This window comes from Scyliorhinus torazame, chromosome 5 (genome assembly GCF_047496885.1).
Source record: "Scyliorhinus torazame isolate Kashiwa2021f chromosome 5, sScyTor2.1, whole genome shotgun sequence".
NCBI lineage: Eukaryota > Metazoa > Chordata > Chondrichthyes > Carcharhiniformes > Scyliorhinidae > Scyliorhinus > Scyliorhinus torazame.
This window is the reverse complement of record NC_092711.1, coordinates 295,445,649-295,465,790: the sequence shown is the minus strand read 5'-3', so window position 1 is coordinate 295,465,790 and position 20,142 is coordinate 295,445,649. Positions and strand designations below refer to the sequence as shown.

Genomic DNA, 20,142 nt, shown 5'->3' with positions numbered 1-20,142 from the left:
ACTCACCCCCACCCCTTAGCCATTCCCCCTGATATGTTGGCTTCCACACTGCCCCCGTCTCGAGCAAAATGGCACCGGGGAGCCTCTACCCTCACTACCCGTCCATGTAAACAGGGGCACACCGGTGACTGCCGCAACTGGTGTCAGTGATAGGACGGGTTGCAGGGCCTGTCTCCTCGTCTCTCTATTGGGGTCTACTGTGGGTGCCCTCATTGGGTGGGCCGTGTGTTATCCTGCCAGCAGGGTGAAATCTGGTTATGCAGTGGAGAGGGTCACCGTGTACCATCAATCGTCTCCATGCTTATAGGCTTGTGTGTGGGCAGGTCCTGCAGATGGGGATGAGGCAGGGAAGTGTGTGGCTGCTGGGAGCGTTGATGCAGTGTGATGTGGGCCTTGGGTGTGACACACAGGTTGTAACAACTTGTCCGGGGGCAGAATGGATGAGAGCAGGGGTGCGGTGGAAAAGCAGAACTTGGAGACGGCTGGTGGTTCTGCTGCATGGGCTAGCTGTTAGGGTCACTGGTGAGGCCTTTGCCCTGAGGGGGGCACTGTGCCAGGGATGATGCCAAAGACCACGGTGCATGTGTCCTTTGTTTGGGGTGAGCTCTGCTATTCCTCTGCAGTAGGGCTGCGCTTCTAATGAGTGCATTGAAGAGTGGCAGCACTTGAGCTTGGCCATGCCGTTCCTGTTGACAGAAGGGTGGCCGGGGTGGGTTACCAAATGACCAGAGGCTCTGTGAACATTTACAGGACAGTGAGCAGCCAGAAGAGTGAGCAGCAAAGAGCCTGTAACTTATGCCAAATGGGTGCTTTTAAAACAAATACTGGTCTGAGTCCGGACATTTCGATGCCGAGGGGGATCCCGAATCCGTGGAGCTGTCAGCAAGTCGTTCCCCACTATTTCCCCCACCCCCCTCCCGACCGTGGCAGCCACACCCCAGCAAGCGGTACAATTTTTAACAGTTTTTCAAACTTTGCTTACCACCTCTCTCCCCCTCGGCAGCCATTGCGCCCAGTCCCCATTAGCAAATACCTGTCATAAATCGCACCCGCGTGATTTACACCCAAGAGCGCCGGGGCATCATGGGGGCCCTGGGCATAGTGCGTCAAACGTGCTAATCATATTTAAATGCATGGAAATGCCAGTTTTGCATGCCGCTGCGGAGCACAAACCTAGTTATCACCGCCAGCGAGGGACTCACAGAGCACAGCGCCCGAATCGGCACCTGGCCTTGATTTCGGCCGGACGCTCAATTCTCTGCCCGAGCGTGGTTTGCGTTTGCGACATCGCAAGGCAGAGAATTTCACCCGTTGTTTCATGTTACTGATGGTAAGTGTGCTAATACCGTGCATTCTGATGGTAAGTATGCTAATACCGTGCATTCTGATGGTAAGTGAGCTAATACCGTACATACTGATGGTAAGTGTGCTAATAGCATGCATACTGATGGTAATACCCCAGGTACGGAATCATTATTGACATTTCGAAGTTAGAAATTTATATCAATACCTGCAGCCCTGCCAGCAGTTTTTAAAAATGCTCTTTATTGCCTTTGCACCTTGAACACAGACTTGTAAGAAAAAGAAAACATTGTTACAATTTCAAGCTAATTTGTTTTAGTTCTCCTGAGCTAAATATTTATTAAAAAATTATTAGTAGGTACATGACCCCTTCAGACATTTTTCAGCAAGGTTGGAAGGGCTTAAATATATTTCAGAAGCTAAACACAGAGATTTTTGAGGTTATTTAATGTGTTGTGTTTTGCATCCAGCATCGTTCAGATGAGATCAATCTATTCCCACTCAGAACAGCCAAATAATTTTAGTACATACTGCTGAATATTTGGATGCCTGAGATATTATATAGTCCAAGGATATTGAGTGCCATCTCTTGTTCACGCAGACTATTATGCTACATGCCCCTCTTAAAGATGGAGCTGATATTTTCGCACTGGGCAGTTTGTGCTGACGTGGAAGAAGCTGGTACTGATATCTAATATCTGTGAAGCTACATGGGGTACATTTTCTTTTTAAATGGCTATATATTTCCTATAGCATTCAAGCTAGCATCCAGCTCCTATATGACACATGCTTTGTACGTGCATCACTTTTTAAATAAAACAAGCATTTTTTTTTTTTTACTGTACAGGACAGGTACTGTTTTTTCAATTTCAAAGTTCACAGTAATCAAAATGAAACATTCTGGGAATTTAAAAGTTTTAAAATGTTATCGCACACACCAATATATAAACACTGCACTGATGCGGCTTCCGCTAAAATTTGGATTATTCTGGGGGGGTCAAATTAATGCACAATAATGGGAGTGTACAAAAACAAATACTGGGTAGGAAGCTACAAATACATTGGGATTGCAGGATCAGTATATATTTGACCAAAAGTGGAATAGACCATACATGAAGTGGTACAAGCTGAAAATGACTGATGGAATTATTCATCATTAGATATTCACTCTGCAAAATTCAGAAGACTTGAAGTGGGAACGCAGCATTAATGACAATTCAAGACAGGCATCTGCGAGTTCAGGTAGATAAAGAACATATGAATGAGGACGATCCACATTTATCCAAGAGATGGGTTCCAGACGATCCATGTGACAATTAACAGTCACAAGTATAGAGTAAGCATAATGCTACCATTGTTGTACATCAACAATCCTCTTCTGCGAAATTCAGTCATTTTCTCTCAATGCTGCTCTGCCCCATATCACTAACTCCTTCCAAGAACATTTTTCTAAATAACATTTGCTCTTATTGGATTCCCAAAAATGGAGGATCCTTTTGTTGAAGATTTCCGTCTTTTCCTGTTTTGCTCAAAAGAAAGTTGAGGTTGCGAGAAAACTACTTGGATGCAACTTGCTTGTTAAGTGAGAGTTATTTCATTATTTTCAAGCCTGCTGTAAAGTCTCTTCTGTCCTTATGAAATCAGGCACTTGTCTTGTTAAAAAGGCTGCTTGAATGATAAAAAAAAAAACAGTCGTCAGTCTCTGCTGTAGTCATTCAATAGCAATGTTTGAATGTCCAACCGGGACTTTGATTCTCCATTCCTTCGCGCCGGCGGGATTCTCTGTTCCCGCTGCAGTGAATGGCGATTCGGCTGAGTGCCAAATTCTCCGTCCTCGCTGGCAGCGGTAGCGAGGCAGACTCACAACGGAGAATTCCGCCCCAGGTGCATTAGACATTGAGGATTTCAAATTCTTCCTCCGACTCAAACAGTTTGTCAGCTGGTTCAACAAACTCTGTAGGTCAAAGAACACAAAGACAAAATAAACATTATTAGCCGTATAAAGTAAATGTCATGATATACTGAGAGAAGAATGCAATTATTGAAAAGCAAACTTTAGAACAGATAAAGAAAAATATTTTGATTCAAAGTAATTAACAGAATAGAGTACAAGGTGACAGAGGCAAAATCATTAGGATTATTCAGTATACAAGTAGATTTGATGGGAGTCTTGGAGTATGTGGTGTTCTTATTTCAGGATGGTTGGCGTAGTGTTTACAAAGACCACAAAATAGCTTAAACAAAGCTATAAAATTATTAACACTACTAATTTGGATTTGACATGTACTCCTAAAGAATACACAGTTGATTAATAACATTTAACTACACTCATCTGCAGCTAATCTTAATACTGATATAAACTATAATCTGCTTTCACTTAAACTATTTGTACTTCTGACTCTCTCTAGCTAACTCCTGCATACACTCTCTTACAAGGCTTAGCAACACAGCCTTATATAGTTGTAACTGTTGCTCCCTCTAGTGGCTACTCTAGACACTTCCCTAACCCTTGCAGTTCTGATAACCAGTGTACCAAAGGAATGAGCTTTAATTAACCCTTTAATCAAACCTTTCTCATCCCTAACTTTTCTTATTTTCATATTTGTTTTGGTGCTGCAATATAGAAACAATTCTTCATAATCTTTTTATTTAAATGTAGAAGTATAAAAGGGCCACTCTAACAAAACCAACTTACAGTTATATAGGACCGTTTATATAATTAAGTATCCGAAAGTCGTTTAAAGATGAATGATGGGCAGACCAGAAAATAGAGCAAAAGCCAGGAGAGGTAAGAGAAGGAAAATAAGTAAACTTTGAGAAGGCCTCAGTGGAGGAGAGAGGGGTAGCAAGGTAAATATGTTTAAGGAGAGAGTTCTGTCAGCTTTGGTGGAATGGAAATAATACTGCAAGCCAGAATTGGAAGAGTACAGTATGTATTCTGAGATGTAGTACTGAAGAGGACTGAGCTGGTGTAGAGTTAAGTCCTGGAGGAATTTAAAGACAAGAACCTTGATACTATTTTTAGGGGAGAAGATAGTGAGCCAGTGAGGATAGCGTGATAAGTGTGCCAGACAATATACAAGATAGGATATGAATGCAGCGTTGGTGGAAGGTGAATCTGGGAAGTTGGCATGAAGAATATATGGAGGCTTGAGTTGACTAATGGGGTTACTACAAGAATAAACAATGAATAATGTCTTAGTGTGAATCTTACCTGCTCCTGTGGTCTGCACTTCAGGTTTGGTCGCAGGTATAAAAGGAGGCCAGTGTGCAGGATGCTTCTCAACCAATTCAAACATCCGGAAGCTTCGGGTCATCAGAATTTCCTGTTGTTTGGCACATTTGTGTCATTAGTCGTAAGCTCAACATAATTTTAAATGTCACACTCTGAACTATCTTTATGGTGGCAACTGCATTATTGTATTTCAATTTCAACTCCGAGTGCAGATTTCGAGTCTATCCCAGGCTGATCAGGATGAAAGTTTTCCTTATTGTCAGTTGTACAATGAAATTAGTTTGGGGCAGTCTAAACCTAGGTCCTCCTGGATAAGAATCCACAGTACAAAACAGTTTAAGTATGAGACTAAATCATTGTAATACAAAATCAGTCCTCACAGATACCAGTGCTTATGACATTAACCTCGCAATGATCCATGGTTCACTTCAAAGAGGATCCTTTCTTAACAGTCAGACTGTCATTTTTGAAAAATATTTCCTTGTGGTTTGGGCAAAGGGCCATAAAAGATGTCCATTTTCCAAGAATTAACGTCATATTTCGGAATAAAGAAAGCTGTGTTCCCTTAAATGTCACAAACTTCCTCAAGACTTTTTTTAAAAAAGTAAAATCATTTAGAAAATGAGAAACAAAACTGAAAGAACACTAAGCTCAAATAATATGAATCTCAATGTTAAATTAAATTCATGTCGGAAGAACTGGAGTCTACCCAAAGGGAAAAGAAATTATGCACCACCTCAGGGTGAACAGAGCGAGGGAGATTTATCTAGACCACATCCTAATAACATCTAAAAAAACTTTCCTGTTGGCAATGCTTTTTTAAATGCTTTCATGAACAAGAGGTCACAGATATAGGTTGAGAGGCGGTAGATTTAGAACTGAGATGAAGAGGAACTGCTTCTCACAGAGGGCGGTGAATTTGTGGAACTTGCTGCCACATAGTGCGGTGGAAGCTGTCATTAAATGGTTTCCAGGAGATAGATATATTTCTGATTTAAAAACGGGTTAAAGGGATATGGGGAACAGGTAGGGAGGTGGATTTGAGACCAGGAAAAGATAGGGAGGTGGATTTGAGACCAGGAAGAGATCAGCCATGAACTGATTGAACGGCGGAGTAGGCTCAAAGGGCCGAATTTCCTACTTCTGCTCCTAATTCCTATGTCTTTGGCGAGGGCCAGCATTTTGCCGATCCATAATTTCCCTTGAGAAGATGGTGATGAGACACTTTCTTGAACCTCTGCAGTCCATGGGATGCAGGTACACCCACAGGGCTGTGAGGAAATGAGTTCCAGGATTTTGACCAAGTGTGTCAGAATGATGATATTGTTCCAAGTCAGGATAGTTCCAAGTCAGGATGGTGTGTGGCTTGAAGGGGGATTCTTGGGAAGTGGCATTCCCTAAGTGAGAGAAGTATTGGAATTGGAAGGTGCTGTGAAAGAAGGCTTGGTGAGCTACTACTGTGCGTCTTGTTTATAGTACACAATGCTGTCACTATATTGGTGGTGAAGGCGGTGAATTGTGAAGATGATAGATTGTGTGCTGATCAAACAGGTTGCTTTGTCCTAGATGGAGTTGAGTTTCTTGAGTGTTATTGGAGCTGCACTCATTCAGTCAAGTGGAGAGGATTCCATCACACTCCTGTCTTGTGCTTTGTAGATGGTTTGGGGAGTCAGGAGGTTACTTTCCACAGAATTCAGCCTCTGGCCTGTTCTTGTATTTATATGGCCAGTCCAGTTCAGTTTCTGGTCAATGGTAGCCCCCAAGATTTTGAGGGGTAGGTATTCAGCAATGATAATACTATTGAATGGCAAGGGTAAATAGTTAGAGATTCTCTATTGTTGATAGTCATTGCCTGTTACTTGGGTGTCATGTGAATGTTAATTTCCACATATCAGCCCAAGCCTAGGTCCTGTTGGAAGTGAGTATGGGCTGTTTCAGTGTCTGAGGATTGACGAATGATTCTGTGCAATCAACAAAACAACAAGGCGAGATTCTCCGGCGGCAGGATGCTGTTTTGCCGGCAGCCCGGGGTTTTCCCGGGACTGCCCCACAATGGGAAATCCCATTGACCGGCCGGCGTAACAGAGAATTCCGCTGGCAGGTTGAGGCAGAAATGTGGCGCAGCGGGGCAGAGCATCCTGCTGCCCAATTCTAACCTTATGATGGAGGGAAGGTCATTGACAACGCTGCTGGGGGTGGTTGGGCCTCGGACACCATCATAGTAATTCCTGTAGCAATGTCTTGGGACTGAGGTCATTGGCCTCCAACAACTGCAATAATCTTTTGTGCTAGGTATAGGTGTCTAATCAGATATACTGGCACTGGGCATAAAATGTCAGGGAATATTAAAATTCTATGGTGCTGTTAATCTCTAGTCAAAGTAAAATTATTCGAGAAAATCTTGCATTAATAACCAATCTTGTTATCAACACTGGCACGGAGACTAGTTCACCTGAGGGTCACCATGACGGACTTCAATCCGATCTTCAATAAATGCCCTTTCAAAATTAAGTTTTGCACTTTTCCTTCAAGCTGATGTAAACTCCACAGATTTCAAATTAAAGTTTAATTCATAAAAGAAGAATCAGGATTCAGATTAAGATTAAAAATAGAAATGGTTTAATTTCATACCTTCTGTACAGAGCTACACCAGATTTCAAAATCTCTTTCAGTGTTGAAAAAAAATCCCTGGAACAAAAAATGTCATGAAAATGTGATGTGCAAACTTATGCGATCAGGCATGAAGTATATTGGACTTCAACATACAAGATTTAAAGCAACTAGATAAATTGCAGTTCCATATTGGTCCACCAATGGGGACACTGATCCTTGATTATTGCTAACTAACACTTAGGTTGTTTAGATTTAGTTAATGGACTAGTAGAATCTACCTGTGTGGCTTTCTCAGTAACTTATTGTTGCGATTCAAGCTTGGTGAAGGGCTTTTCTCTATATCAGACACATGACATAAAAATGTCACTTTCTTGTCATCTGCTTTAGTGCATTCATGTAACAAAGGGAGAAAGGCAGGCGGAGTTTATCCTCAAAGTTTTTCCTCCTCCTCCTTCAGGTACCATGTCCTAAGACGGCATTGGCAACCGTGGATTGGTCCATGATTATGCTTGGCAAAATACTGCAGTGGTTGGCCTTGCTTTCTGGAATGTGGCTGACCAGGACACTCTCCTGCTCTTACCGTCTGCCATTGGGCATATTGAAAGGATATACAGACAGATAAACACCCTGTATGGCTATGTTATGAAGGCACCTTCCATAACCATCAAGCCCTGAAATGTGGCGTGAACCCAGAACGTCTGGTCCAAAAGTAGGGACGTTACCACTGCTCCACAAGGCCTCCAAATTATCCTCAAAGCTAGAACAACTCAAACAACATATATTTGCTCTGTAGAACACAAAGTCTTCCCAATGGGGATGTTCCTGTTCTTAATTAGGCTGTTGGGCTTGGAGGAAGAAGGTAGGAACCAAACTTGCAGTAAGTGCTTCCCCAGGGAGTACTTATTAAAATTTGGTGGTGAATCAACCTACGTTGTTGATTTGCACTTCCTAACAGCTGGTGTGTTGCAACATTGGCAGGATGTAAACAGTGGTGTTCCCCAGGGGTCAGCGTTGAAACTATTACTATGCGGGTGATTTTAAGCCCACACTAGCCATGCGTGGATTAGGTGACGTGGGTGCAAAGTCCAGAGAGAATTGGAAATCGCGAATCTCTCCGGCAAGATGGCAATTTCCGATCTTCAAGCCCCCTCACCAGCGGAGTAACGTTAAATATGCCGCAGGAGCCCAGGAACCCCATTTTAATATATTAGCATGTCATTAGTGAGCATTCACTCTGGGACCCCTCACTGGGCGCTGGCCTGCAGCCTGACGTCACACTGGCACCATTTCTAACAGCTTTACATAAACATGAACCTGACAGAGAAGACCGAGATAGACAGTTCTTGATTAATTAGGGGGTCAGAGGTTATGGGAAGAAGGCAGGAGAATAGGGATGAGAAACATATCAACATGATCGACTGGCGGAACAGACTTGATGGGCCGAATGGCCTAATTCAGCTCCTATTTCTTATGGTCTTATGAACCTGGCGACCTCACCTCCGAGGGAGATTTCAGAGGCGAGTGCTCAGGCAAACAGCACCCTCCGAAAAATGAATTGGGTATTCTAAATTTAAAATTTTTTAAAAACCATCACCCTCCAGGGTGTTAAAGCTTACATGGCACTGGAGGAGACACAGGTGAGTTCAACCCGGGGCTGGGGGTAGATTTCAGTATCGCAAACCCAGCTGCAGGGGTCGCTTGCAGGCCTTACTAACCCTTCATGTCAGGACAACCATTGCTTTAAAGTGGTTTAAAGGCTGGCATGCAGGCAGCGCTTCCCGTGACCTCTTGCAGGGCTTGTTTTCATGGTCATCGTTATTAAAACTAATTTCTTGTTGCCAAATTATTTGATTAACCAAATTTAAATTCCTCAAATGCTACAATGGGATGTGAACTCATGTCCAAGATTGGAAATATTCTTATATCGATGGATTTTAGGACATAAAATGCCTTGCCAGAAATAAGGGTGGAAATAAAAAATGATTATTTTTACAAAGGGTATGAGAAAAAGGAAGAGGAATGGGACTAAATATTTAGCGTTGACTGAGACAGTCCAGGCACAATGGATTAAACAAACTCGTACTGTAAAACACTAATTCTGTGAGCTTGCAGTGCAGCGCAATCTCGGTGTCATGTCACAGCTCCAAATTTCCAACTGGGTACGCAGATGTCGAAAGCTGCAATTGCATCTTAACATTCTGGTCAATCAGTATTACTGCAAGACGTTCACAGAGAAAATCCACTTTGTGAATACAATCTTTGCTTCATCAGATTGCCTGCAAACTTGTCCTGGAACTCTGAACATTAGGCTCTGAGAAACCTCTAACTTTCCTGTTTGATGCACCATTACAGATTCTCCAGACCTTTATCCGCTATGAGCAACCATTAGGATAAATCTCATTAAATGTTTTGTTACAGTCATCATTATCTGTATGCCAAGTTGTAGCCATCTGGGATGGCCACTTCCAGAATACAAAATGGATGTTTGCAAAGATTGCAGGGAACTATGGACAATGCTAAGAAAGCAGGCAGGCACAGAGCCTGTACATGTATTGGAACCGCAGCTCCCACACGAGACTGAAACTGTAGGTCCATTAGCACATGGATGGCCCATCTCCGGGAACAAAGGGAGATTCTCAAGTAACCGATCTGGCTCCAGACCTCACGGCGCCAGTTCCCCAAACCGAAAGCACAAACAAAGCCAGGCCAACGGCCACCTAGGACAAGCCCAGCCATCAGGGCATCCACCCCTTTATTGGTCAAGATCAATACAAGTGATCAAGATATGGCCCAATTGATTGGGGCCAAGTTCAAGGCCTGCCCAAAAGCGCGCGAAGCCCCCTTCGGGTATAAGAAGAAGGCCCCGAGAGAGAATCACTCTCTTGGACTCGGCTCTCAAAGCGGAGAGACCCATCCACCAGCTGCACCAGAAGCAAGTAAGTCCAAGGTCAACGCTCGCTACCAGACGGACGACCTTAGCTGTTCTCCTGAACCCGTTCGACCCCAGCAGCCTCACACCCGAACAACGCCATTGTTCCTCTTACTGAGTGGGCTCCCGAAGCTAAGTATAGGCTTTAGCAGTAGTGATAGTTTAGTCTATAGTATTTTGTGCATGAGTAGATATTGCTGTGTATAAATACATAGTATTGACTTTGAACTAACTAACTGGTGTACCGGCTCTTTGATCAGTATTCGGGTTTGAACCTTGTGGCGGTATCGAAAGATACCTGGCGACTCTAAAGCAAACGTAATTAGAATTAAGGAAGGCGACCAGATTGACCGCCATATTTAGAACCAAACATAGAGAGCAACAATGTATAACACTGAAACAGGATTTTTGTTCATAATCAAATCACTGTTTTGCCAGCAGATGGTGCTACTGCACTCTGTAAAGAAATTCAACATTCTAGCGTATGCCGGAGAATACAGAAGAACAAAGGAGGGAGGCAGACTGTTGGGGTCTTCAAGGTTCGAAACCAAGAAATTTCACCCCCATTGTGGTAAAACTTAATTCAAAATCTCCCGAGCAACATGCACTAGTTGGGAGGCAAGAGAATTTAAATGGGATATAGAAAAAAGTAAAATGGTGAGCACTAGGCTAAGCTAATTTTTTTTAAAAGCAGCACTAAGCAATCGATAAATTTAAAAGGGGTGCACTCAAACAAAGCAAGAAATAAACTGAAAGGGAAGCAAGCACCTGTTTTTTTCCATTAATTCATGGGATGTGGCTGGCCCCGCATTTACTGTCCATCCCTAATTGCCCTTGAGCTGGTACTAGTGAGCTGCCACTTTGATTAAGTGCCACATCAAAGGCTATTGCGGAAAATAAAAGTTCATGGTATAGGGAGTAATATATTGGCATGGATAGAAGAAATCACTGGCTAACAAGAAGCCAAAAATCGGAATAAATGGGTCTTTTTCAGGTTGGCGAGATGTGCCACAGCGATCAGCGCTGGGATCTAAACTGTTTACAATTTATAGAAATGACTTGGATGAAAGGATTGAAAGGACGGTTGCCAACTTTGCAGATAACACAACGATAGGTAGGTAAGTAAGTTGTGAAGAGGATATAAGGAGGCTACGAAAATATATAGATAAAGTGATTGGGAAAAGGTCTGGAAAATGGTGTATACTGTGGGGAAATGTGAAATTGTCCATTTTGGTAGGAAGAATAAAAGAGAGGCATATTATCTAAATGGTGAGCGATTGCAGAGCTCTGAGATGCAGAGCAATCTGGGTGTCTTAGTGCATTAATTGCAAAAGATTAGTATGCAGGTACAGCAAGTAATTAGGAAAGCTAATAGAATGTTATTTATTGCGAGAGGAATTGAACACCAAAGAATACATCAGTTATATAGAGAACTTGAGACCACACCTGGAGAACTGTGTACAGTATTGGTCACCTTATTTAAGGAAGGACGTAAATGCGTTGGAAGCAGTTCACAGAGGTTTGCCAGATTAATACCTGGAATGGGTGGGTTGTCGATAATGAGGAAAGATTAGGTTTGTATTCACTGGAGTTTCTAAACTCTTCTAAGAGTAAGAGGCAAATTGATTGAAACATGAAGATCGTTAGAGATATGAACCGGGCAGATGCGGAGATGATGTTTCCTCTTGTGGGACAATCTAGAACGCGGTGTCAGTTTAAAAAGGGTTCGCCCAATTAAAATGGAGATTAGGCAAAAATATTTTTCTCAGACGGTTGTGAATCTTTGGAACTTTCTTCCTGAAAAGATGGTGGAAGCAGAGTCCTTGAATATTTTTAAGGCAGAGGTGGATAGATTCTCGGAAAGCAAGGGGATATTCGGTTATCAGGGGTAGGTGGGATGCACTTTTGAGGTGACTATCAGATCAGCCATGATCTTATTAAATGGCGGAATAGGCTCAACAGGCCAATATATTACGCCCTATACCATGAACTTTTATTTTCCGCAATAGCCTTTGATGTGGCACTTAATCAAAGTGGCAGCTCACTAGTACCAGCTCAAGGGCAATTAGGGATGGACAGTAAATGCTGGGCCACCCAGCGGCACCCACATCCCATGAATTAATGAAAAAAAAAAAAACAGGTGCTTGCTCCCCTTTTTACGACCATTAAAAAAGCAGATTAGCTGGTCACTATGTCATTGCTGTTCGTGTGGCCTTGCTCAGTGCAAATTCATGCACATAAATTATGCTCTGCACATCACAATTTGGGAGGACATTAAGGACCTTAGAGGAGGTCCAGAGGAGATTTATTAGAATAGTAGCAGGGCTGATAACCTTCAGTTATGTTGAATGATTGGAGAAACTGTTCTTCTTAAAGGAGAGAATGTCAAGAGGAGATTTGATGGAGGTGATCAAAAAATAAGGAGAACGTGTTTCCAGTGATAGACGGGTCAATAACCAGAGCTCATAGATTCAGGGCGAATGGCAAAAGAACCAGAGGTGACACCAAGATATTCTGGCACTACCTGAAAGGGTGGTGAAAAACGTAACATTCAAAAGTGAATTGGATAAGTATTTTTGTCTTTTGAAAGAGATATTAAATTGAGGCCCTGAGTGCCCTATCTCTCAGCATGGGTGCAAAGGAGGCCATGGTACTATTTTGAAGAAAAGGAGTGACATTATATCTCTGGTGTCCTGGCTAATATTTATTTCTCAATCAACATCACAAAAACAGATTATCTGGTCATTCTCACAGTGCTGGGTGTGGGAGCTCACTGTATGGAAAATGGCTGCCACGTTTCCTATAGTGCAACATTGCCTACACTACAAATCTTTCCAGTGGCTGTAAAGCATTTTGGAACATCCTGAGGTCACGAAAGTCATGTCTTTCTTTACTTGAAGGGAAAAAAATATCGGACTATGCAGAAAGAGCTGGCTAAGAGCTGGTGTAGACTCGATGGGCAAATGGCCTCCTTCTGCACTGTAAATTCTATGATATGATTCTATGATAATGGTACTTATTGGGTAACACTACCAAAGAGCTAGCACAGGGCGTGATGGGCTGATGGCCTGCTTCAATGCTATATCATACTATGATTCGATGAATACGGGTGACCCTAAGTGGATGAATGAGCTGAATGGCCTCCTTGTATGCTGTATGGTTCTATTCCATACACACATGTATTACTGACATTGTAAAAAGGATCCTGATTTAAATATTTAAACACTTTTTAGTTTAGTTGGTTAAACTGTTCGTGGTGCTGTCATCTTGAGGGGGGAGCTTGTTATTGGTTCTTTTCCTGGTAGCTTTGGACTTACGTCTGGCTCCACTTTATTACTCAGACAAAACGGTCCGGTAGTGAGCCTGATCATCGAAACTATTATTCTTGGTTGAGACAGCAAACAATTAATTAAGTAGCGTCACTCACTAAAGCTACTGAGGGATCAAGATGTGTAATTTTCATACGATGTGGTATTCGCTGACAGTGATAGCTGTAATCGTCCACACTCCCATCATCCTCTGTGTCTACTGCAGCCTGTGTCGTATGAGGATCCAAATAGATTAATTCATCTCCTGTGTAGACAGAATATTCGGGGCAAGAGGAAATGAATGATGCAAATAAAATTTAGTGACTGCTCAATACAAAACCCTGAAGAGACCCTTTAGTTTAAAATACGATGCCACCACTAATAGATGTACGCAGAGACACACACACATGCCTATATTGCAATGACTCATTCTACATTATTGTAAAATTCTGGCACTATACAAACAGTGTCCATTGCACAACACATTATTAATGCTATGACACTAGTCCATTACTGGACTGTTCCGAGCCCACATGATGCATTAAAGCACTCCCAGTGAATAAGATTGAAGTGACAATGTTTTATTACCGCAGGGCCCTAGTTTCCTGCTTTTTGGTCATGGATTCTCAATCAGGCATCTTCAGTCAAGGCTACAGTTTCACTGGATGTTATCTTTCATTATCATGTGGACTGTAGCAGTGAAGGTTTTTGGACTTTCTCCGTATTTACAATGTACAGCACCACATCAGCACATGAAGAAAGATAATTTGCTCTACAAAGAAATTGCAAGGGTACTTGAGGACAGAATATCATCTTAATGGGAAAATTCAATAAATCTATGTGATGAATGTAAAAGATTGGTATGCATATTATATTTTATATCTGTTTCAGTAAGGTTTTTTAAAAGCCTGGGTGGAGGTATATTTGTTGCAGTAATATTATTAAAGAACCTAGGTTAAGGTAGCCAGACTCTGGGGGCGATTCTCCGAGTCCCGTGCCGGGCCGGAGAATCGCCGCAACCGCGCCCCGACGCCGGCGCGCGATTCTCTGAGGTGCCGCGAATCAGCGCCATTTGCGCCGGCGCCTTTGGTGTGGCGCCGGCCACAGGCCGCTGTAATCGGCGGGTCCGCCGATTCTCCGGCCCGGATGGGCCGTGCGGATACAACAGAGACCTGCCGGCACCATTCAACCCTGGTCGCTGCTGGCGGGAACTCTGCACGAACGGTCGGGGGGCTGCCTGTGGGGGGGGGGGGGGGGGGGGGGGGGGGGGTTGAGGGGGGCTCCTTCACTGGGGGGGGGCCTGCGATGGGGTTTGGCCCGCGATCGGGGCCCACCAATTGGTGGGCCCACCAATCGGTGGGCCCCCCCCATCGGTGGGCCCCCCCCGCCCCCCCCCCCGGGCCTACTTTCTGGCGCGGCTGGCCCCTGAACACCGATGCCATGTTGAGTCGGGCTGGTGTGCGCGGGTTGGCACGGCACTCATTTGGCACCGGGAAAGGAGGCTGGAGCGGCGTGAACCCCTCCAGCGCCGTGCTGGCCCCCTGTGGGGGACAGAATAGGTCGTACCCGGGCCCGGTTTGCGCCATCGTGAAACGCGACGGCGTTCATGACGGCGCGAACACTTGGGCTCCATTTGGGAGAATCGCCCCCTCGATGTCTGCTAAAGCTGTAATTAAGACAAAGAATCCATTGAATAGAATCCCAACAGTTCAGAAGGAGGCCATTTGGCCCATCGAGTCTACACCGACCCTCCGAACGTGCACCCTACATTGGCTCACTTCCTATCCCTACAACCTCACCTAACCTTTTGGACACTACGGGCAATTTAGCATGACCAATCCACCTAACCTGCACATCTTTGGACTGTGGGAGGAAACCGGTGTACCCTGAGGGAACCCACACAGACACGGGGAGAACGTATAAACTTCACACAGTCACCCAAGGCTGTAATTGAACCCGGGTCCCTGGCGCTGTGAGGCAGCAGTGCTAACCATTGTGCCACCATGCTGCCTTTATAAGAGGTGCAGTCATGATTAGTTTTAACCACGTACTTGTTTAGAGATGCCTAATGCACGATTGTTATGATTGTTGGAGAGTGTTGGAGAGATTTCCTGGAGTGTAGATAATTTATGGGGGAGTTGTGTTTAGTCCAAGCTCAGCAGGTCATGGAACTTAGTGGGATACAGATGATGCAATTAATGGGAGCAGCCAGGTCAGTCTGTAGTTTTGACGTCTGTTATAGCAGTGTCTTGACCCGCAGGTAAATCGTGGGAGAGTGTCGGGATGGTCATGGAGCGATTGCTCGTACCGTTCCCGTGGTGGTCCCGATCACAGGCGAAGCATCCAACAGCCGCTACCGGCTTTTACATTGAAGCCGCAGCCACCTTTCAAACTAAAATAAATGAGACTCCCCGTTATCTACCGCACTGTTATTGTCCTCAAAAAATTCCACTAAATTAGTTAGGCACGACCTGCCCTTTATGAACCCATGCTGAGTCTGTCCAATGGGAAAATTTCCATCCAGATGCCTCGCTATTTCTTCCTTGATGATAGATTCCAGCATCTTCCCTACTACCGAAGTTAAGCTCACTGGCCTATAATTACCCGCTTTCTGCCTACCTCCTTTTTTAAACAGTGGTGTCACGTTTGCTAATTTCCCATCCGCCGGGACCACCCCAGAGTCTAGTGAATTTTGGTAAATTATCACTAGTGCATTTGAAATTTCCCTAGCCATCTTTTTTAGCACTCTGGGATGCATTCCATCAGGGCCAGGAGACTTGTCTACCTTTAGCCCCATTAGCTTGCCCATCACTACCTCCTTGGTGATATCAATCCTCTCAAGGTCCTCACCTGTCATAGCCTCATTTCCATCAGTCGCTGGCATGTTATTTGTGTCTTCCACTGTGAAGACCGACCCAAAAAACCTGTTCAGTTCCTCAGCCATTTCCTCATCTCCCATTATTAAATCTCCCTTCTCATCCTCTAAAGGACCAATATTTACCTTAGCCACTCTTTTTTGTTTTATGTATTTGTAGAAACTTTTACGATCTGTTTTTATATTCTGAGCAAGTTTACTCTCATAATCTATCTTACTCTTCTTTATAGCTTTTTTAGTAGCTTTCTGGTGCCCCCTAAAGATTTCCCAGTCCTCTAGTCTCCCACTGATCTTTGTTACTTTGTATGATTTTTCCTTCAATTTGATACTCTCCCTTATTTCCTTAGATATCCACGGTCGATTTTCCCTCTTTTTACCGTCCTTCCTTTTTGTTGGTATAAACCTTTGCTGGGCACTGTGAAAAATCACTTGGAAGGTTCTCCACTGTTCCTCAACTGTTTCACCATAAAGTCTTTGCTCCCAGTCTACCTTAGCTAGTTCTTCTCTCATCCCGTTGTAATCTCCTTTGTTTAAGCACAAAACACTAGTGCTTGATTTTACCTTCTCACCCTCCATCTGTATTTTAAATTCCACCATATTGTGATCGCTCCTTCCGAGTGGATCCCTAACTATGAGATCCTGAATCAATCCTGTCTCATTACACAGGACCAGATCTAGGACCGCTTGTTCCCTCGTAGGTTCCATTACATACTGTTCGAGGAAACTATCGCGGATACATTCTATAAACTCCTCCTCAAGGCTGCCTTGACCGACCTGGTTAAACCAATCAACATGTAGATTTAAATCCCCCATGATAACTGCTGTACCATTTCTACATGCATCTGTTATTTCTTTGTTTATTGCCTGCCCCACCATAATGTTACTATTTGGTGGCCTATAGATTACTCCTATCAGTGACTTTTTCGCCTTACTATTCCTGATTTCCACCCAATGGATTCAACCTTATCCTCCATAGCACCGATGTCATCCCTTACTGTTGCCCAGATGTCATCCTTAAATAACAGAGCTACACCACCTCCCTTAACATCCACTCTGTCCTTCCGAAAAGTTTGATACCCTCGGATATTTAACTCCCAGTCGTGACCATCCTTTAACCATGTTTCAGTAATGGCCACTAAATCATAGTCATCCACGATGATTTGCGCCATCAACTCATTTACCTTATTCTGAATACTACGAGCATTCAGGTAAAGTACACTTATGTTGGCTTTTTTACCTCTGTTCTTAATCTTAACACCTCAATCGGCCGGCATGGGTTGCTAACGTCAGCTGGTATGTCTCGCGAATGTCAGCCAGCATGGGTCCCAAAGGTCTGCCAGTTGGTAAAAGTGTGTCCCAGGAGAAAAAGTTTAAAAAACACTGTAGCGGTGTACCTATTGGCCAGGTTCTCACAACAGAATCTGCTGGAAAGAGCTGCACAGGAGAGTCCAGAACAAGACCGAGCAGTGCTCGTGTTAGCTCTGTGAACAGCTCCAAGGCCTCTGGTTAACAGCCTACAAAGAGGAAACTTAACTCAGGAACAAAGCAGTATAAAGATGATTTCTTGAGGTAAGGTTTTGTCAATTGCAATTAAGGATGCAAAGCTCATGTTTGTTATATGCAGGGAAGTACTGGCAAATGAGAAACCAGGGGCTGGTTTAGCACAGGGCTAAATAGCTGGCTTTTAAAGCAGACCAAGGAAGGCCAGCAGCGCGAGTGGATGAAAAATCCCTTTGAGGTTGGGACCCCAGAGTCAGTTATTTTATTACTTTTTTAAAAAAAAAATTTTATTAAGGTTTTCACAGAATATCCATAACAAAATGAAAAAGGAAGCCAACAGGGTTAAATACAACAGTCAAAAAACAACCCTTCATATCCCCCTCCCCCCATACGAAAATAATAAATTAACACCCCAACTTAACACAGAGCCAACATAGCAAATATATACACCCCCTCAGATCCCCCAGTGTAAATAAACATAAATAAAGTAACCCCCCCCTCCCCCCGAGTTGCTGCTGCCATTGACCAATATCTACCGTTCTGCCAGGAAGTCTAAGAACGGTTGCCACCGCCTGAAGAACCCTTGTACCGACCCTCTCAAGTCGAATTTCACCCTCTCCAACTTAATAAACCCCGCCATATCGTTGATCCAGGATTCCACGCTTGGGGGCCTCGCGTCCTTCCACTGAAGAAGAATCCTCCGCCGGGCTACCAGGGACGCAAAGGCCAGAATACCGGCCTCTTTCGCCTCCTGCAATCCCGGCTCCTCTGCCACCCCAAATATTGCGAGCTCCCAGCCCGGTTTGACCCTGGATCCTACCACCCTCGACACCATCCTCACTACGCCCTTCCAAAATTCCTCCAGCGCTGGGCATGCCCAGAATATATGGTGTGGTTTGCTGGGCTCCCTGAGCACCTAACACACCTGTCCTCACCCCCAAAAAACCGGCTCATCCTTGTCCCGGTCATGTGTGCCCTGTGCAGCACTTTAAACTGTATGAGGCTGAGCCTCGCGCACGAAGATGAAGAGTTCACCCTCCCTCGGGCATCTGCCCACATCCCTGCCTCGATCTCCTCTCCCAACTCCTCCTCCTCCCACTTACCTTTCACCTCCACCACCGAGGCCTCCTCCTCCTCCTGCATCACCTGGTACGTTTCCGAGATCTTCCCCACTCCTGCTCACACTCCCGCTCACCGCTCACCCCCCCGGGGGAGCCCATACTTCTCCTCCAACTCACCCAGGCTTGCGAACTTCCCGTCCACAAACAGGTCTCCCAACCTTCGTATCCCTGCCCTGTGCCACCCTGAAAACCCTCCATCTGTCCTCCCTGGGACGAACCGGTGGTTCCCCCGTATTGGGGTCCACACCGAGGCCCCAACTTCCCTCCTGTGCCGCCTCCACTGCCCCCAGATTTTGAGGACAGCCGCCACTACCGGGCCCGTGGTATACCTCCTTGGAGGGAGCGGCAGCGGCGCCGTTGCCAGCGCCCCCAGACTCGTACCCACACAGGACGCCGTCTCCAGCCTCTTCCATGCAGCCCCCTCCCTCTCCATCACCCACTTGCGCACCATCGTCGCATTGGCGGCCCAGTGGTACCCACAGAGGTTGGGCAGTGCCAGCCCCCCCTATCTCTACTCCACTCCAAGAACAACCTTCTCACCCTCGGAGTCCCTCGCGCCCACACAAACCCCATTATGCTCCTGTTGACCCGCCTAAAAAAGGCCTTTGGGATAAACACGGGGAGGCACTGGAACAGGAACAAAAACCTTGGGAGCACCGTCATTTTGACTGACTGCACCCTGCCCGCCAAGGACAGCGGCAACGCGTCCCACCGCTTGAACTCCTCCTCCATTTTCTCCACCAGCCTTGTGAAATTAAGCCTATGCAGGGCCCCCCAGCTCCTGGCCACCTGGACCCCCAAATACCTGAAGCTCCTCTCCGCCCTTTTTAGTGGGAGCTCGCCAATCCCCCTCTCCTGGTCCCCTGAGTGGACCACGAACAGCTCGCTCTTCCCCATGTTGAGCTTGTACCCCGAGAAATCTCGGAATTCCCGGAGGATCCTCATTACCTCCGGCATTCCCCCACCGGGTCCGCCACATATAACAGCAAGTCGTCCGCATAGAGCAACACCCTATGCTCCTCCCCACCCCGCACCAACCCCCTCCAGTTCCTCGACTCCCTCAGTGCCATAGCCAGGGGTTCAATCGCCAGTGCAAAGAGCAGGGGGGACAGGGGACACCCCTGCCTCGTCCCTCGGTGCAACCAAAAGTATTCAGACCTCCTCCTGTTCGTGACCACATTCGCTATCGGGACCGCATACAACAGCCTGACCCACCTGACAAACCCCTCCCCAAACCTCTTCAGCACCTCCCACAGGTA

At 45.1% G+C, this 20,142-nt stretch overlaps 1 protein-coding gene across 1 annotated transcript in view; it reads right to left on the bottom strand.

Annotated features, from left to right (window-relative positions):
- Window positions 1-1,525: 1,525 nt before the first annotated feature.
- The window catches only part of atg4a (autophagy related 4A, cysteine peptidase), a 61,919-nt gene continuing 43,302 nt past the window's right edge, over window positions 1,526-20,142 (bottom strand). The window contains exons 10-13 of the mRNA XM_072505779.1: window positions 13,507-13,652; window positions 7,169-7,225; window positions 4,517-4,628; window positions 1,526-3,256 (exon numbers count right to left, since the gene is read on the bottom strand). Of these exons, the coding sequence (XP_072361880.1) occupies window positions 3,192-3,256; window positions 4,517-4,628; window positions 7,169-7,225; window positions 13,507-13,652 (380 nt within the window). The 3' untranslated portion in view covers window positions 1,526-3,191. The remainder of the gene's footprint in view (window positions 3,257-4,516; window positions 4,629-7,168; window positions 7,226-13,506; window positions 13,653-20,142) is intronic.